This window comes from Canis lupus, chromosome 14 (genome assembly GCF_003254725.2).
Source record: "Canis lupus dingo isolate Sandy chromosome 14, ASM325472v2, whole genome shotgun sequence".
NCBI lineage: Eukaryota > Metazoa > Chordata > Mammalia > Carnivora > Canidae > Canis > Canis lupus.
In genome coordinates this window covers 4,128,192-4,142,730 of record NC_064256.1, presented here as the reverse complement: position 1 = coordinate 4,142,730, position 14,539 = coordinate 4,128,192, and the positions used below count along the sequence as shown (strand labels likewise).

The window sequence follows — 14,539 nt, the reverse complement described above, 5'->3', positions numbered from 1 at the left end:
GACTTTATTAAATTATCTTCCTACCCCAGAAAAGACTGCTTATGTTTTAGTATCTCAGGTGTCAGTGATCTGTGATTCTATCCTGTATTAATCCCATCAAAAGGCTGACCCTGCTTCACTCAGTGAGGTATTTTTATAATGACAGACTTCATCTGGTAGTAAAAATACATAATAATTTCTTCCCATAAGCAGCACACTGGGCTGACAATAATCCGTTCTGTCGTTGTTTCTTTTTATTATCATTGTTGGCATTATCTTCCCCCAAGCTTTGCACAGAGGAATAGAGAAACCAAGGTACTAATTGACAAGAGAAGTCAAGCAATCAAAAAAGCCAATTAATCATACAGATGAGCCCGACACTTTATGATGCAATGAAAGATATGCCACCCACTATAAGTAAAAGGCTTTTAAAAATTGCTCATTTGATGTAAGTAAGCACGACCTTAGAATTTAATTAGTAACTCTCTCCACAGGTGATGAACTAGTAAAGTACTTTTCTTCTTAATGACAATTTATTTTTCACTATTCTCTTTGCACTGCTCTCTTCTGCCCAGCTTGTACAATTCCCTCTCCTTAATTGTATGGGATTGACTGCAGTGTGTATGCAAATAGCTACTGAAATCCAGAGGAGCTTACAAACAGAAAGCAATAGATCCCACTACCCTGTTGATCTGAACACTGTGACTCTAACTAAGCCCTCTGACCTCCCTCAGCTCCTCAAGTCCCCAGGGCTTTTATAGCTCTCTTCACACTGTGCCAACCAGCCCTCCTCATTCTTATAAATGCCAAGAGCAAAGAGGATTCAGTCGAGCAAATCAATTCAAGTTCATAATTGAAAAGTTAGACAAGAAGACATGCTAATCATCAAAGAACTAACATCTCCAAGATGTCCTGGGGAGAAAGGGGTCCTTCATCCTGGAAGATCCCTGGGAGGATCTGCCCTCCCAAGCTATGGCCTAGTCTTGCTTCTCACTTCCCTCCCACAGAACTAACAGACTACTGGAAAACAGGCATTTCCTGAAGATTGTAAAGGCAATCCAGACTCTAACAAACTGACCATCGAAGCAGCTCATCAAAAGTAACAGCAAGTTTTGTTTCTTTCTAGAGGTGGAAAGAGAGGACTATCGGATAGCAACACTATGAACGTGTGAATGGCTCAAAACTGCTTCAATGACTATGGCTTGCTTACTTCATAGTAGAAGGAGCACACCTAGATATTAAAATAACTCCTAGGGGTATCATGCCATAGCTGCTAGGTAATAATATTTTATTTATTCCCTTTTTAGTCAAATGTCCCCTGGAAGTATCAGATCCTGGAGAGAAGACTGCATTTTGAATGCTTAACACTCTTCTGGATTATGAGGTAGCATAAATCCTATTTTAACATTGGAACCTAAAAAGTTGTATCAGAAGCCAAAAAGAGCTAACTTTCTACCCAAAGAGTTAAAAACCAACAAGACCCCACTCGAGTGCAGAACTAACAAATATTAAAGCTAGTACTGGCTAATGGCTGAAAGCTGAGGTACTGGACCTGTCTCAGATCCAGATGTTTTGGTTGGATATTCTTGGGTAAGTTACTTGAAGCATTACCTCTGAACAACAGGACTGACAACCTCATAGGGTTATCTGTGTGAATAAAATGACAGAGCCCATACAAAGTAGCTAGCACATGTAAATGTACAATAAATGTTATCATTACTATCACAATAATGACGATGATGCTACAAATAATATCAAGACAGTCAAACTTGATTCTCATAGGATATATATTATTAATTTACATGACTAGTGAAGACAATACCAAGTGTTTTGCAGATATTCAAAAACTACATTAATTGCTTAAGACATAATTTTATGGTATAAGCTTAGTAAATCTAGGATTTATTCACTGAACACCTATGTGAGTTGTGGAAAACACAGAGACAAGAAAATGACCTTTACCCTCAAGGAATTTATGCTATAAACACAGGTAACTAATCACAATTATAAATGTGGCACCACAAAAAGAGATATGTAAAACACTGCGGAGCATTCCCTTAGTGATTTGTGGAAAGCTTCCTAAAAACATTTAAGAATCTTCTCTTCGAAAGCTGCCCTGGGCTTCCTCTCCTCAAATCACCAATCAGGAATTAATATCTTCCAAGTCTCTGAAATCAACAACCAGGAGTTAACACTCAAGTCCCTTTCAGTTAGGCCATGTACCTCACTGCGACCCCATGAACGTTATTTTTTTTTTCCCATGAACGTTATTAAAATATAAAAGTTTACTTTTACAGCTATGTCAATGGTGTTTGATAAAGCCAGCAACTTTTACAATGAAATGAAGACTTGAAAAACTTTACAAATGGCTTTGACTTTCTTTCTCAATAAAGAGTTGCTGCTTTTGGAATAATGATTCTAAGAAGGGTGAATTAGTGCCCAGTTTAAAATTATACTTATTCCTCCTCTCAAGTTAGTAAAAGGAAACAGTTATCGCTGACTCCTGGTGAACTAACCAATATGAATACATGGGAGGAAAAAGCTCCATTCATGCATAGGAATTACTTAATTGATAGAATTTATTGAAATAGATCAGAGAGGCAAGCCAAGCTGTGTTATAGAACTGAATGTGTTCTACACTGCTCAAGGGACTGGGGTTCATAGTCTCAAAAGAAATTTATATTAAGTCAATGAAAATGAACAATTCAAGTGATAAGATTATGAGTCATCTAAAAGGGGTAGTGTACATAATTATGACATTAATCTAATTGATGGGGATCGTTTTTGGAATGATTCTGTGAACGACTGGTCAATGTTCCCTCTCCAGTAATGATACAGCACCTGGTTTCTCTTTATGGTTTCATCATTGCATTTGGTTAAAATAAAGACATGTACTTAACCCGCTTTTAAACCAGAGGCAACCTGGATTTCATGTAAGTTAGGTGATTCTATAAGTTACCATAATATTATAATCATTTTTCTTACATTATGCATTCATGGATTCAGCACTTTTACATCTTCTCACACAAATTGTAAATAGAATTTCTAATAGAAATGGTGAGACATTGGCACTTTTCACTGTCATCATAATATAAGGGGAACTCTTTTTACAATCTTCTGCATTAAGCCTGTAAAAATGCTTCATCACTGAAGGCCTACATCTCTCAAATATTCCTCGAAGAAATCCAATTGAACGAAATTAATTTAGCTACTTCAGGAATGGCATGATAAACATGATTTCATAGAAATGGTAAGAAGACAGCAGAAAGCTGAACAAGAAAGTTAAAGTAGACATTCTTTAACGGCAATGGCTTTTGTTAAGCATTTTCCAGTTTTCAAAGAGTTTTTATATACATCATCTTATTTGGTGCCCCCCCCAAGTAACTCACAAATGTGAGCAAGGAATGGAGTATTATCCCCACTGCATAGATAAAGAAGCAGAGACCAGAAGAGATTAGGTGACTTGTCAAATAACTAGGTGACCACACCATGCCTTCTGACTCCTAGTCCAGCTTGGAGTTATTAGGTATTAACTAATAGTACTATGATTATTCCATTTCAGGATTTTTCTAAGCTCACAGGTACTCCTTGGTTTTCAGTTAAAATTCTTAAATAACTACTTTCTAGCCTTATCTTCAAAAAGGAAAACTATACATATTTTGCTTATATGAAAAGATGCTGATGGCAATGATTTGACATCATCATATGATATCCATGTGATCTACCACCATTTGTTCTAACCTGAGGCCAAAACAACAGTTAGCTGCTGAGGAGACCAGTTTCATCTGCCAAGAGCGGGTCCTCTCAGTACATCACACTAATCACTGAATTACCTCCATCAAATTGGTGGATTTATGAGAAATGGGTGAATGTTTTTCATTGCCTTTTCTTGTACCTGACAGTGCTCAATGACAAACTCAAAAAGTACTGAGCATAGTAATACTGGATGGCAAAGAAAACTGTCACTGGACAAAGGAAAAGCAGGTGCTGGGTAAATGACCTCAAAAACTAACGATCAAAAAAAAAAGAAAAAAAAAAAACTAACAATCATTTGTTTTACCTAGTTAACATTTGCTATCAGGGATGGTGGTCTAGAAGGGTACAAGTAAAGTAAGAGCTACCACTGACCGCAGTAGTGGTTATTCTGCGCTGGACACTACTGTAGGTGCTTTATGAGAATGAGCTCATTTAACAAATCCATACTATTATAACCACATTTTACAGCTGAAGAAACAGATTTTAAGTAACATGCTCCAAAAATTCAGCAAGTAAATGTCCATTCAACCCAAGCCATCTGATGTCAGAGCTGTCCTCTAAACCAGGGTTCTGCAGACTATAACTCAGGAGTCAAATCCAACCTGCTATCTGTTTTTATATAATCCTAAGAGTGGTTTCAGTATTTTTAATGGTTAGGAAGAGAAAACATCAAAAGAAGAGTATTTCATGACATACGGAAATTACGTGAAATTCAAGCTTCAGTGTCCATAAATTGGAATGCAGTCACACCTGTTCACTGACATACAGGCTATGGCTGCTGTCACATTACAATGGATGGGATGAGAAGTTGAGTTGAGAGAGCTGAGTAGTCATGACAGAAACCATACATGGCCAGCAAACTCTAAAATATTTTCTCTCTGGCCCTTTACAGGAAAATCTGCTCACTCCTGCTATAAGCCATTCCATTCTATGCTTATTTATCATCTCTACTTGGATATCGTAACAAATATCCCAAACTTAAAGTCATTAAGATCAAATTCCTGATTTTCTCTAGGACCCACGTCCAGATCTGTATCAGAATAATCTTCCCCTCTGGAAAATCCACCTTTCTAGATATAAAAGTCATAGATCTAGAGTATCCTTGAGTTCCTTCTTTCACTCATGTTCAAAACCATCAATGAACGTGATCAGCTCTGCCTCTGAAATATCCAACCCTGCTATATTCCATCCATGGCTAGCAGCCTGGCCAAAGCCATTGCTATCTCTTTTCCAAATTATTGCCATTTCATCTTACTAGGTCTCTCTTGTTTCCAATCTTGCCCAAGATAGCAGCCAGAATGCTGTTCCATTCACAAACCCTCTTGCCTCTCCAATATGCCACTGCTTCAGGGCTTTGGCGCTGGCAGGCTTCCCATTACTGTAAATCTCTTACCAAATGCCATCTGTTACATAGGCCCTCCCTTTTCATCAGACCTCACACCTACACTCCAAGGCCCTGGGACTCTCTTTTTCTCTGCTTTATTGTTCATCCAGATACATGCAACCTGCCATTCACTATATATACTAGGGCTCCCTGAGGGCAGAAGTTTAGTTCATTTCCTTCACTAGCATATTATGGTAGTAGCCTAGGGCCTGACAAGTATTATATGCTTAAGTAGATACCTGCTCCATGAATGAAATGACCCCCCCATTCAAGAAGCACTCACACTACTGACATACAGAGACAGGTGAACAGATTTAACGTGTAAATAACTGTACTGAATAAGGCTTAATAGTGTGTTTCTCATTTTATCTACTTTCTTATTAAACATTTTACTCTAAACAAAACAAAATTCAGAGGTCTCCATCAAAGGGAAGAGAGAGCTAGCTTGTATCGCCCATGTATGAAATGATTCTAGACAAAGCTACTTTACTAAACAAGAGCACTGATAAGGGGGCTCAAATGCCTATTCTGAAACCCACAGTCTCCTTCTGTTTTAGCCTTAATCTCCACCTTTGAATCTCTGTCAAACTCTAGGGCCTGCCCAGGGTTACTGCCACGATTCCTTTTCTTCTTCTTCTTTTCTCTTTTTTTTTTTTTTTTTTTTTTAAGGTTTTTATTTATTTATGAGATAGAGAGGCAGAAGGAGAAGCAGGCTTCTTGCAGGGAGCCCAATGTGGGACTAGATCCCAGAACCCTGGGATCATGCCCCGAACCGGAGGCAGAAGTTCAAACACCAAGCCACCCAGGCATCCCACGACTCCTCTTAATTCCTCTTCCTAAGTCCTACTATTCAACTTGTGCCCACTACTCTTAAAAGTGATACTCATTTCTTAGCCACAAATGCAGTGAAACTGAGGTTTCCCAAAGACAATAAATCCCTTAGAACACTATCATTTCTACAAACCCACTCGAGTTTAGTCTACTCAGTGTTAGGAAGAGTCAAGAGTAGCATTCTAAAATACCTGGGGGAGTTGGAGAGTGGTAGATGACTGAATGAACCAATAATAAGACCATACCTAAAACAACCAAAGAAGAAATAACGTCCCCTGTGAGAATGATCTACCTACTTCGCTTCTTCCTTTTCTTTTAACAAGGAAAAGCAGATAGAATTTTAATTATTGATGCTTAAATAAACATACAGGAAGGCTGCAGGTGTGGTACTAGAAGAGAATCAATGAGAAGAAATAGTCATACCCTCTCCTCCAGTCTAGCCAGCTGCTCTTTGTAGAATGCATCTTGCTTCTTTATCACTCGATCTTTCTCTTCCAGCTGCTTAGCCTAAAAAAAGACATAAAGAATATACTATATCAAGAAAAAGCAGCAACAGCAAAGCAAAAGTCAAGTATAAATGACATTAGAAATAAGTACACAAAGCTGAAGATTTTTGAAGTCTATTAGGTCTCTGCCATAAAACAATATTAATAAAATGATGATTGCTGTATTTAAATGTAAAGAAAGAGTCTATATTGTACTTTTTTTTACTGTGACAGCTGTGTCCTACTTTGTCAAAAAGCTATCAGAATAAAGCACAGTTTTATTTAACTTCTTTTGAAGAGTAATTTAAGGATTAATATTTTGTACAATAAAACTTAGATTTTTGCCAAGCATAAGCCACATAGTTATTAACCTTTTTTTTTTTCTAAACAAAAACACCTATATGACATTTTCTGTGTAAATCTTATTATGTTTGAGAACCCTTAAATTACTGATTGAAACCTGCACATAAATACATGTATGGGCCTATTTTCTTTTTTGTGAAGCTGTTGTCTTGGGCTGGGGGATGGGGGGCGGGGCAAAAACCACGGTAATTGTTTATTTGTATAATTAAAAACTAAGAGTGAGAAAACACAGTGAAAGCAATTTTAAAACTCAGTCATCCTATTTTGAATTTTTAAGATTTTTTTCAAAATTAAGAAAAGGCAACAAAATTTTTCTGATACTTGAAAAAAAATAATGATAAAGATAGTTACTTATGGATGTTTTTCAAAGTTAATTAAAAACCTGTGTTTTTCAAACTGTTGTTTATATCTTGATCATTACAATATTTAAGTGGTCTTTATCTCTGAGAAAAGACCTCCCTGTTTCACTCCAAGTTAGGAACGTTTTTAATATATTTCTGTTCAGTAGATGTTGAATATATATTTAACCAGAAATTTTAAGATATCAAGCAAGTCGGCATTCCCATCCTGGTGCCATACACCGCATTTTTTTGCAGTGTGACCAAGGGTCATCTGGCTCAACCTTATGCAAGCATGAGTTTCACCATCTACTTAGTTTAAAGTGTACCCATTTTGCACATTCGTAGGTCATTGCTTTGCTACTTACTTTGTCTTCAATGTCCTGTAGCATGTTAAAAATAAACAAACAACAGTTATTTAACAATATAAGTAGTATTTTTTCCTAATGTCATAAAGAAATCTGATAGGTAATATCTAAGATGCAAACCAAAGAAGGCAATAAGGGAAAAATAAAATCAGAGAACTTGCTTAACTTGGGACATTAAATGTCATTGTGCTGCTACAGCCTGAATAGAAGATTTCAATGAAAAGTTCATGCTGCTTGAAAGCATATGAATAAATTTTAAAAGAATATTAAAACATATTCATATGCAAGTACACAATAATCTATGGCTCCTTGGTACAACATAGTAATAACCAGACTAGTCAGGAATATAAAAGAAAAGGTAAACACCCAAAATAGAAATAAAGGAAATTTGTAAAAGAAAAGATTTATGAGACCTTCCATTAAAAATAAAAATCATTAAACCAAATGAACAAGCAAATGACAAAAAGAGGAAAAGAAATTACAACATATAACTGTGAGAGTTAAAGTTACTAAAATACAGAACACTTTAAAAAAAAGCCCTCTAATTGTCCCCGCAAAAAGCCAAAAGAAAAATACACAAATGATATCTACTGGCAATTCACACATAAGAATACAAATAATAAACACATAGGGGAAAAGCAACGCTAAGAGAAATCAAAGAATGAAAATAATGAGATACCACTATTCACCTAATGAACTGACAAAAATCTAAAATAGTAGCAAAAATGTCACAGATAGGCTCTTCTATACACTATTGGTCAGAATGTAATTTTGTATAACCACTTTTTAAATCAATTTTACAAAATGTAATGTTTTCAAAATGTACCTATTCACTGAGATCTAAACTATTTTTAGGACTTTTTATAAGTAATTGTGACAATATACAAATATGTTGATGATAGGGTTGTTGAGAATTGCAAAGATGCAAAAATAAAAACCAATCTAATGGTTAATAAAAATATCCTCAAAATATCTAAAAAACAAACATATTATAAACAAAATGGACAGTATAATCTCTTTTTTGTAGGGAAGAAAAAAACCCAGAGAGGTACTTGACAAAATGTCAACAAAAGCTGTACCAGAACAGTAGGTTTATGGGTAGTTTCTCGTTATTCTTGCTTCTTTATATTTTCCAAATTAAAAAACAAAACAAAACAAAACATATACTTTGTAATCAAAGGACACAGGAGGGAATTTTCTAAGGTAAGAGAACTAGTCTGCTTGTTGATAATGGTGGTGGTTACACAATAGTATGCATATGTGAAAACTCACAGAACTATGTATTACAAAGAATGAAATTAACTATATAAGTATTTTGAAGTGTATACAAATTAAGTACACTAAAATTTATGAGAATAGCTACTTATAAATATGTGGATGGGGCAGCGCGGGTGACTCAGCGGTTTAGCGCCGCCTGCAGCTCAGGGCGTGATTCTGGGGACCTGGGATCGAGTCCCGCGTCGGGGTCCCTGCATGGAACCTGCTTCTCCCTCTGCCTGTGTCTCTGCCTCTCTTTCTGTGTCTCTCATGAATAAATAAATAAACAAAATCTAAAAAAAATAAAAAATAAAAAAATAAGTATGTGGATGGATATATGCATGTATCTTTGCTACTGTTAATCTGCTTATCACTTGGCCAATTTTATTCTAGGCATTTAATCCTAGGAAATATTAAGAAAAGCAAACAAAGATTTATGTCTAAGAAACTATAGCGAATGTTACTGAAAGCAACAAACAAGTGGGAACAATAGAAGTTTGTGTAAATGAGGTTTGGTCCAACATTGATTATAAAGTTTTAGTCCAGACATAATGACCAACATTTAAAGCCATTAAAAAAATAATGTTTTAATAGTTAATTTTTCTAACTCAAAATTGTATGTGTGTGTGGGGGGGGGAACTGGTCAAAAATAGCATGTACAGGAAGTTCCTAATTTTGCTTAAGGAAGGAACAAGGAAAGCTGAATGCCCTGTTATACAGACTTGGAAAAAAGTATGTATTATACCAACATGTTAATGGTGGATATGATATGCATCGTGGGATATTTTTTATTTAGACCGTTTTATGCTTTCCAAACTTTCTAGAATGAACAAATATTTCTTCTACAATCAGAAAAATATTTCTTAAACATTAATATCACATATATGTATCCCTGGCTATGAGATGGAAACATAGCATGATACTCAAAGGAGTGAGGTATTTAGTAATTATATTAACAACCAAATTGTTTTAACAATTTGAATAATTATTTAAAGGATGAAGATTATTTTACCTACAAAATCCTTAATGTACCAGTACTTGATTCTCTCTCCCATTCAATGTATGACATTACTTACCATGGTTCTTGAAACACGTGCACCAGATGTTTCTTTCATTCCTATATAGTGCACAGTGAGACTATTTTTAAAACACAAATATAAAGTAATAGGTATTCTATTATGGTCATTTAGAAAACACTTAAGAATTCAACACTATAAATATATTGCTTGAGCCTACTGAGGACTACATGCATCAAAAAAATTTAATTTTGAGAAGCAACGTAAATAAAGGATAGATAGCAATATCCTCATTGACTTTTCTAAGATGCAATCTTTGAAAAAATTTAAAGCAACGTGTGAAAAGGTCAGGTATGCCCACTAAAAAGGAATTACCTCCAAAGACCAGAAAACACAGAGCTACAGTCCAACATCACAAATCTTTCCCTAGACAACCAACAGAATCAATAGTTTGAGATCCACTGGTGACAATAACAAAAAAAGAAACATGGCCACAACACTTTAAAGGCACATTGCTTTGAAACAGTTAATGTGATACTGGGAGGGAAAGTCACACAATATGAATCCTGAAACTTAAATAAGCCTGGAATACATTGACTAAACTAATAGCTGCCAAGGATGGAGAGTCACACTCAACTTATGAAAAAGCAGTAAACCAAGTGCAAGGAAATAAAACTTCTACATACAACTCTCTAACAGAGAGAGAATCATTGTAAATGAACAAAAAGAAAGAGGATTACAACATCACTTATTGTTCTAAAACCATTTCTTAGGGGAAAAATGAATATAAAAAATGTCCCCTCATCTCTTGTTTACTATTCCTCTCACTACAAGAAATGTGCACTGATTAGTTTTCAGATCCTGTTAGATTTGGGATACCGTGACTGGGCTTGAAAACATGACAGTAACTTAAGTGGATCATTATGGAAAACTAGAACACCCCATATGCAAGAGACACAAAGAAAATATGGAAATCAAGTTTTCTTTAAGAAACCCAACACAAATATTTCAATATCTCAACTCAGCGTTGTGTTAGTAAGCTAGATTCAAAATGAAGCACCCATGTGTTAACTTCTTTAAGACTTGCCTCCTTTCAGAAAGGATTGGAGATGCTTATGACAAAGAATATAATAAGGTCAAAAGAAGTAAAAACCGGGATTATGGATATGACTTATTGTGCTGGTAGGAATTTTACCTTCCCATGTACATTCCTAGGTAACTCTTCATAGCCAAAGCTTTTCAGCATAATAGCTCAGCCTTCTTAGGCCTGGTTGCTTCTGAGGACTAAGCTGTGGCACAGGGAGGGTACGAGGCCTGGAGAACCAGGTGACATCACAATTCACCTAGTTCAGAGGCTGTAATGCTACCTTGGACATCAAGTACAAGGCATGTTAAGGAAAAATTCTGGGTTCCAGGAAAGCTTATACATTTTATTTTTTAAAGATTATTTATTTATTTATTTATTTATTTATTTATTTATTTATTTGACAGAGAGAGAGAGAGAGAACTAGCATAAACAGGGGGAGGTGCAGCAGGAGAGGGAGAGCAGGCTCTCCACTGAGCAGGGAGCCCAATGTGGGGCTCAATCCCAGGACCTTGAGATCATGACTCGAGCTGAAGGCAGACACTTAACCAACGGAGCCACCCAGGTGCCCCAACGTTGTGCATTTTAAGTGACAAAGTTCCTTGAAATGCCAGTGTTCAATGTTAATAGCTCATGGGAAAAAAACAAAGCAGATATCAGCTCAATTTTCCATGGGAGGATACTATGAAGCCAGATATTACTAGAGTCGAGAGAAGGCAACAACTGTAAATCAACCTAAATAGGAGATCTCCATAATGATATTTCCTATAATTCTAAATCTTGTAACAAATCTGAAAAACACATATAACAGATAGAAAAAGATTTAGTCTTTCACAATGGTATGGATAGTCTGTGGCAAAGATCAATCTTGTCTTATAAACTCACATAGGCAAATAAGAGCAGGGAAAAGAGCTTTATTCCTTGTCATAACTATGTAAAACACAAAATACACAGGAACCTAATAAAATTATATGCTGACATAAAACAAAGAGAACTGAAATATCCAACGGGGCTGAATCATAAACTTGTAAGGTAATAATAATACATTTAGAAGCTGTAGAACATGATCACTGTGAATATCAATTAGCCGTAACAAAATAATTAAAGTAGCCATGTATTCAATTAGCTGAATACTAGACTTTCGTTATAAATAAGAAATTACATAGGGTTCACTACACCTTTATCAAGTGGCATTGGTAAACAAGGAATCATACTCAAAAGTACTGTTTTCGAAACCACATTAGAAGGTGACCTTCAAAGGGGTAACTCAGCTAGGTGAACTCCATGATGCCCAAACAATTATCAACTTTAGCACACTGTTCAATGACTACTTACAGGCATTAGCTATGAGCAAATGCCAACCTGAAATGTTAAACTACACTTATGGCTACTAACACAGCAAGGGCTGGCATAAGTGGAAGACAAAGACTTGTAATAGACTTCCTAAATCTGGACTTGCTCAGTTCATTTGTTTCTGTTTTGTCTTCCCAAGAAAAGCTTCGAGAACTCTCCTCTACATTTCAGATTTTTTCATGCTGATGACATACTGGAGACAACCTACTGAATATGTCCTCTGCCACTTTTGGGCACATCTGCTTATTTTCTTGAAAAAAAGTGAGCAGGGTATCCTTGGGTGGTTCAGCAGTTCAGCGCCTGCCTTTGGCCCCAGGGCGTGATCCTGGAGTCCCAGGATTGAGTCCCAGTCAGGCTCCAGGCATGGAGCCTGCTTCTCCCTCTGCCCCATTCTCTCTCTCTCTCTCTCTCTCTCTCTCTCCCTCCCTCCCTGTGTCTATTATGAATAAATAAATAAAATCTTAAAAAAAAAAAGAAAGAAAGAAAAAAGTGAGCAGAGCCAGGGTAAGTAGTCTGTGAAATTAAAAAGTAGAGCCAACAAGGACTGAAGAGAGGATGTTGTTAGGTTCAGAAATTTAGAACAGAAAGCAACCTAGTATAGCTTTGAATTTTTCCAGAAGTTCTCTTCTAACATTTGTGTGGAACATGGTATTTGGTAAAAAGAAGTAAAATTAAGTGCTAGATGAAGTCAGAAACGACTTCACAAGCTTTCTTCTATAGCTTTAGAGAGAAAAATAATTTTCTAATCATACATTCAATTCTCTAGTTTTCTGGTTTAATTCAGAACTTACCATCACTATGACAGATAGCAGGAAATCACTTGGTGAGGAGTCAGGAGACGCAGCTACCCATTCCAACTCTGCTAAATCACCATGTGACCACACACCGACTCACTCCAGCCCTAGCCATGTTCTAAAACCCTTCCGTGACGTCACTTCCTTCATGTAGCTATTGCCAAGTCACAACCCTGCTGCTTCTCCCACTTTCACACCTAATAAAACTTTGCAAAAGGTCTCTCATAGCACCTTTTTTTTTTTTTTTTTTTAAAGATTGTACTTTTAAATAGTCTCCTACACTCAACATAGGGCTCAAATTCACAGCCCCAAGATCAAAAGTCACATGCTCCACTGACTGAGCCAGCCAGGGGCTCCTTATGGCACCTGTTTTTTACTTTGCCTTGTATCATACATGGTTACTTACTCAAGGCCCTCTCCCAGCTATACACTCTAAGATAGGAAAAGAGATTTACTTCTCTTGATCTGTATCCCTGTGGACTCTAGATTCTACAAAGGAAATACATAGGACATGGTAGCACAAATGAAAAAAAAGTACAAGTAGAAGTAAGTAGACACAACTTCTGCAGAGCAATCTGGCACAGCATCTGTGATTTACTTCAAAATACACAGGGTGACATTATGTGTCCATGTTCCTTAGGTTAAGCTCTGAACCAGGTGCTGCCAGCATGCTACTGAAGGACACATAATGCGGGAGTAATCAGCAAGTATTCTCACTAGAAGCTCAAACCTGGAAGCTCAAAATGTAGAGGTGGCTACTCCAAAGTCTTCACTCATGCATGCCTTGATCAATAATGATGCTTTGCTAGTTAGCACAACGACTGTTGGAAATGAGATTTTATTAGTGAAAATGGTTCATTAGCATGACAAATGTTAGATATAGGTCTTTCTAGTTAGTAAAATGAAAACTCAAAAAGATATGAGTTAGCTGCCGTAAGGATATGCTTACATCTGCTATGGGACCAGTTATGAGACTATGAGAGGTTACGACAACAAAGCATACAGCTCTAACTTTAGGGATGGCACATTAGTTTTGATTGCTTAACCAGTCCCGTATGCAACTACTGGTTGAGGACAGACTCTCACCTTTGGAACCACTAACATTCTGGGCCAGATCATTCTTTGTTGTGGAGAGCCACCCTATGCACTGCAGAATGTTGAGTAGCATACCTGGCCTCTATGATGCCAATAGTACCACTCCAACCCTGAGCTGGGACAAGGAAAAAATATTTCCAGGCATTGCCAAAACTGCCCTAGTTGAGAACTATTGGTTTAAGTGGACTGTCGACTGAGGCCAATTATAAGCAGCCTCATCCGGCCCAAGTAACCTTTTTCCTGGGGAAAAAAAAAAAAAAAACACTTAAAAGAACAGACAACTGGGACTTCACTGAGTTTTACTGAGTTGTATGAATCATTTTGTCCCTGCTTGTTAATAAATTTTTCTTCAATAGAAGTCTGTTTGTATTGTAGAACTGAGCTGGGGACTTGCTCACATCATCACCTGGTAGGGCTGCACTGCAAAGGAATAGTG

General features: G+C 36.7%; 1 protein-coding gene across 3 annotated transcripts in view; it reads right to left on the bottom strand.

Annotated features, from left to right (window-relative positions):
- The window catches only part of CHCHD3 (coiled-coil-helix-coiled-coil-helix domain containing 3), a 277,972-nt gene that overhangs the window by 91,737 nt on the left and 171,696 nt on the right, over positions 1-14,539 (bottom strand). For 2 of the 3 annotated variants that reach the window (XR_003145765.3, XM_025471691.3), the window contains exons 5-6: positions 7,505-7,519; positions 6,374-6,457 (exon numbers count right to left, since the gene is read on the bottom strand). Coding sequence is in view for 2 of the 3 variants with exons in the window: in XM_025471691.3 (XP_025327476.1) it covers positions 6,374-6,457; positions 7,505-7,519 (99 nt within the window). In the remaining variant the exon portion in view is untranslated. The remainder of the gene's footprint in view (positions 1-6,373; positions 6,458-7,504; positions 7,520-14,539) is intronic. The other variant, XM_025471692.3, reaches the window with a different exon arrangement.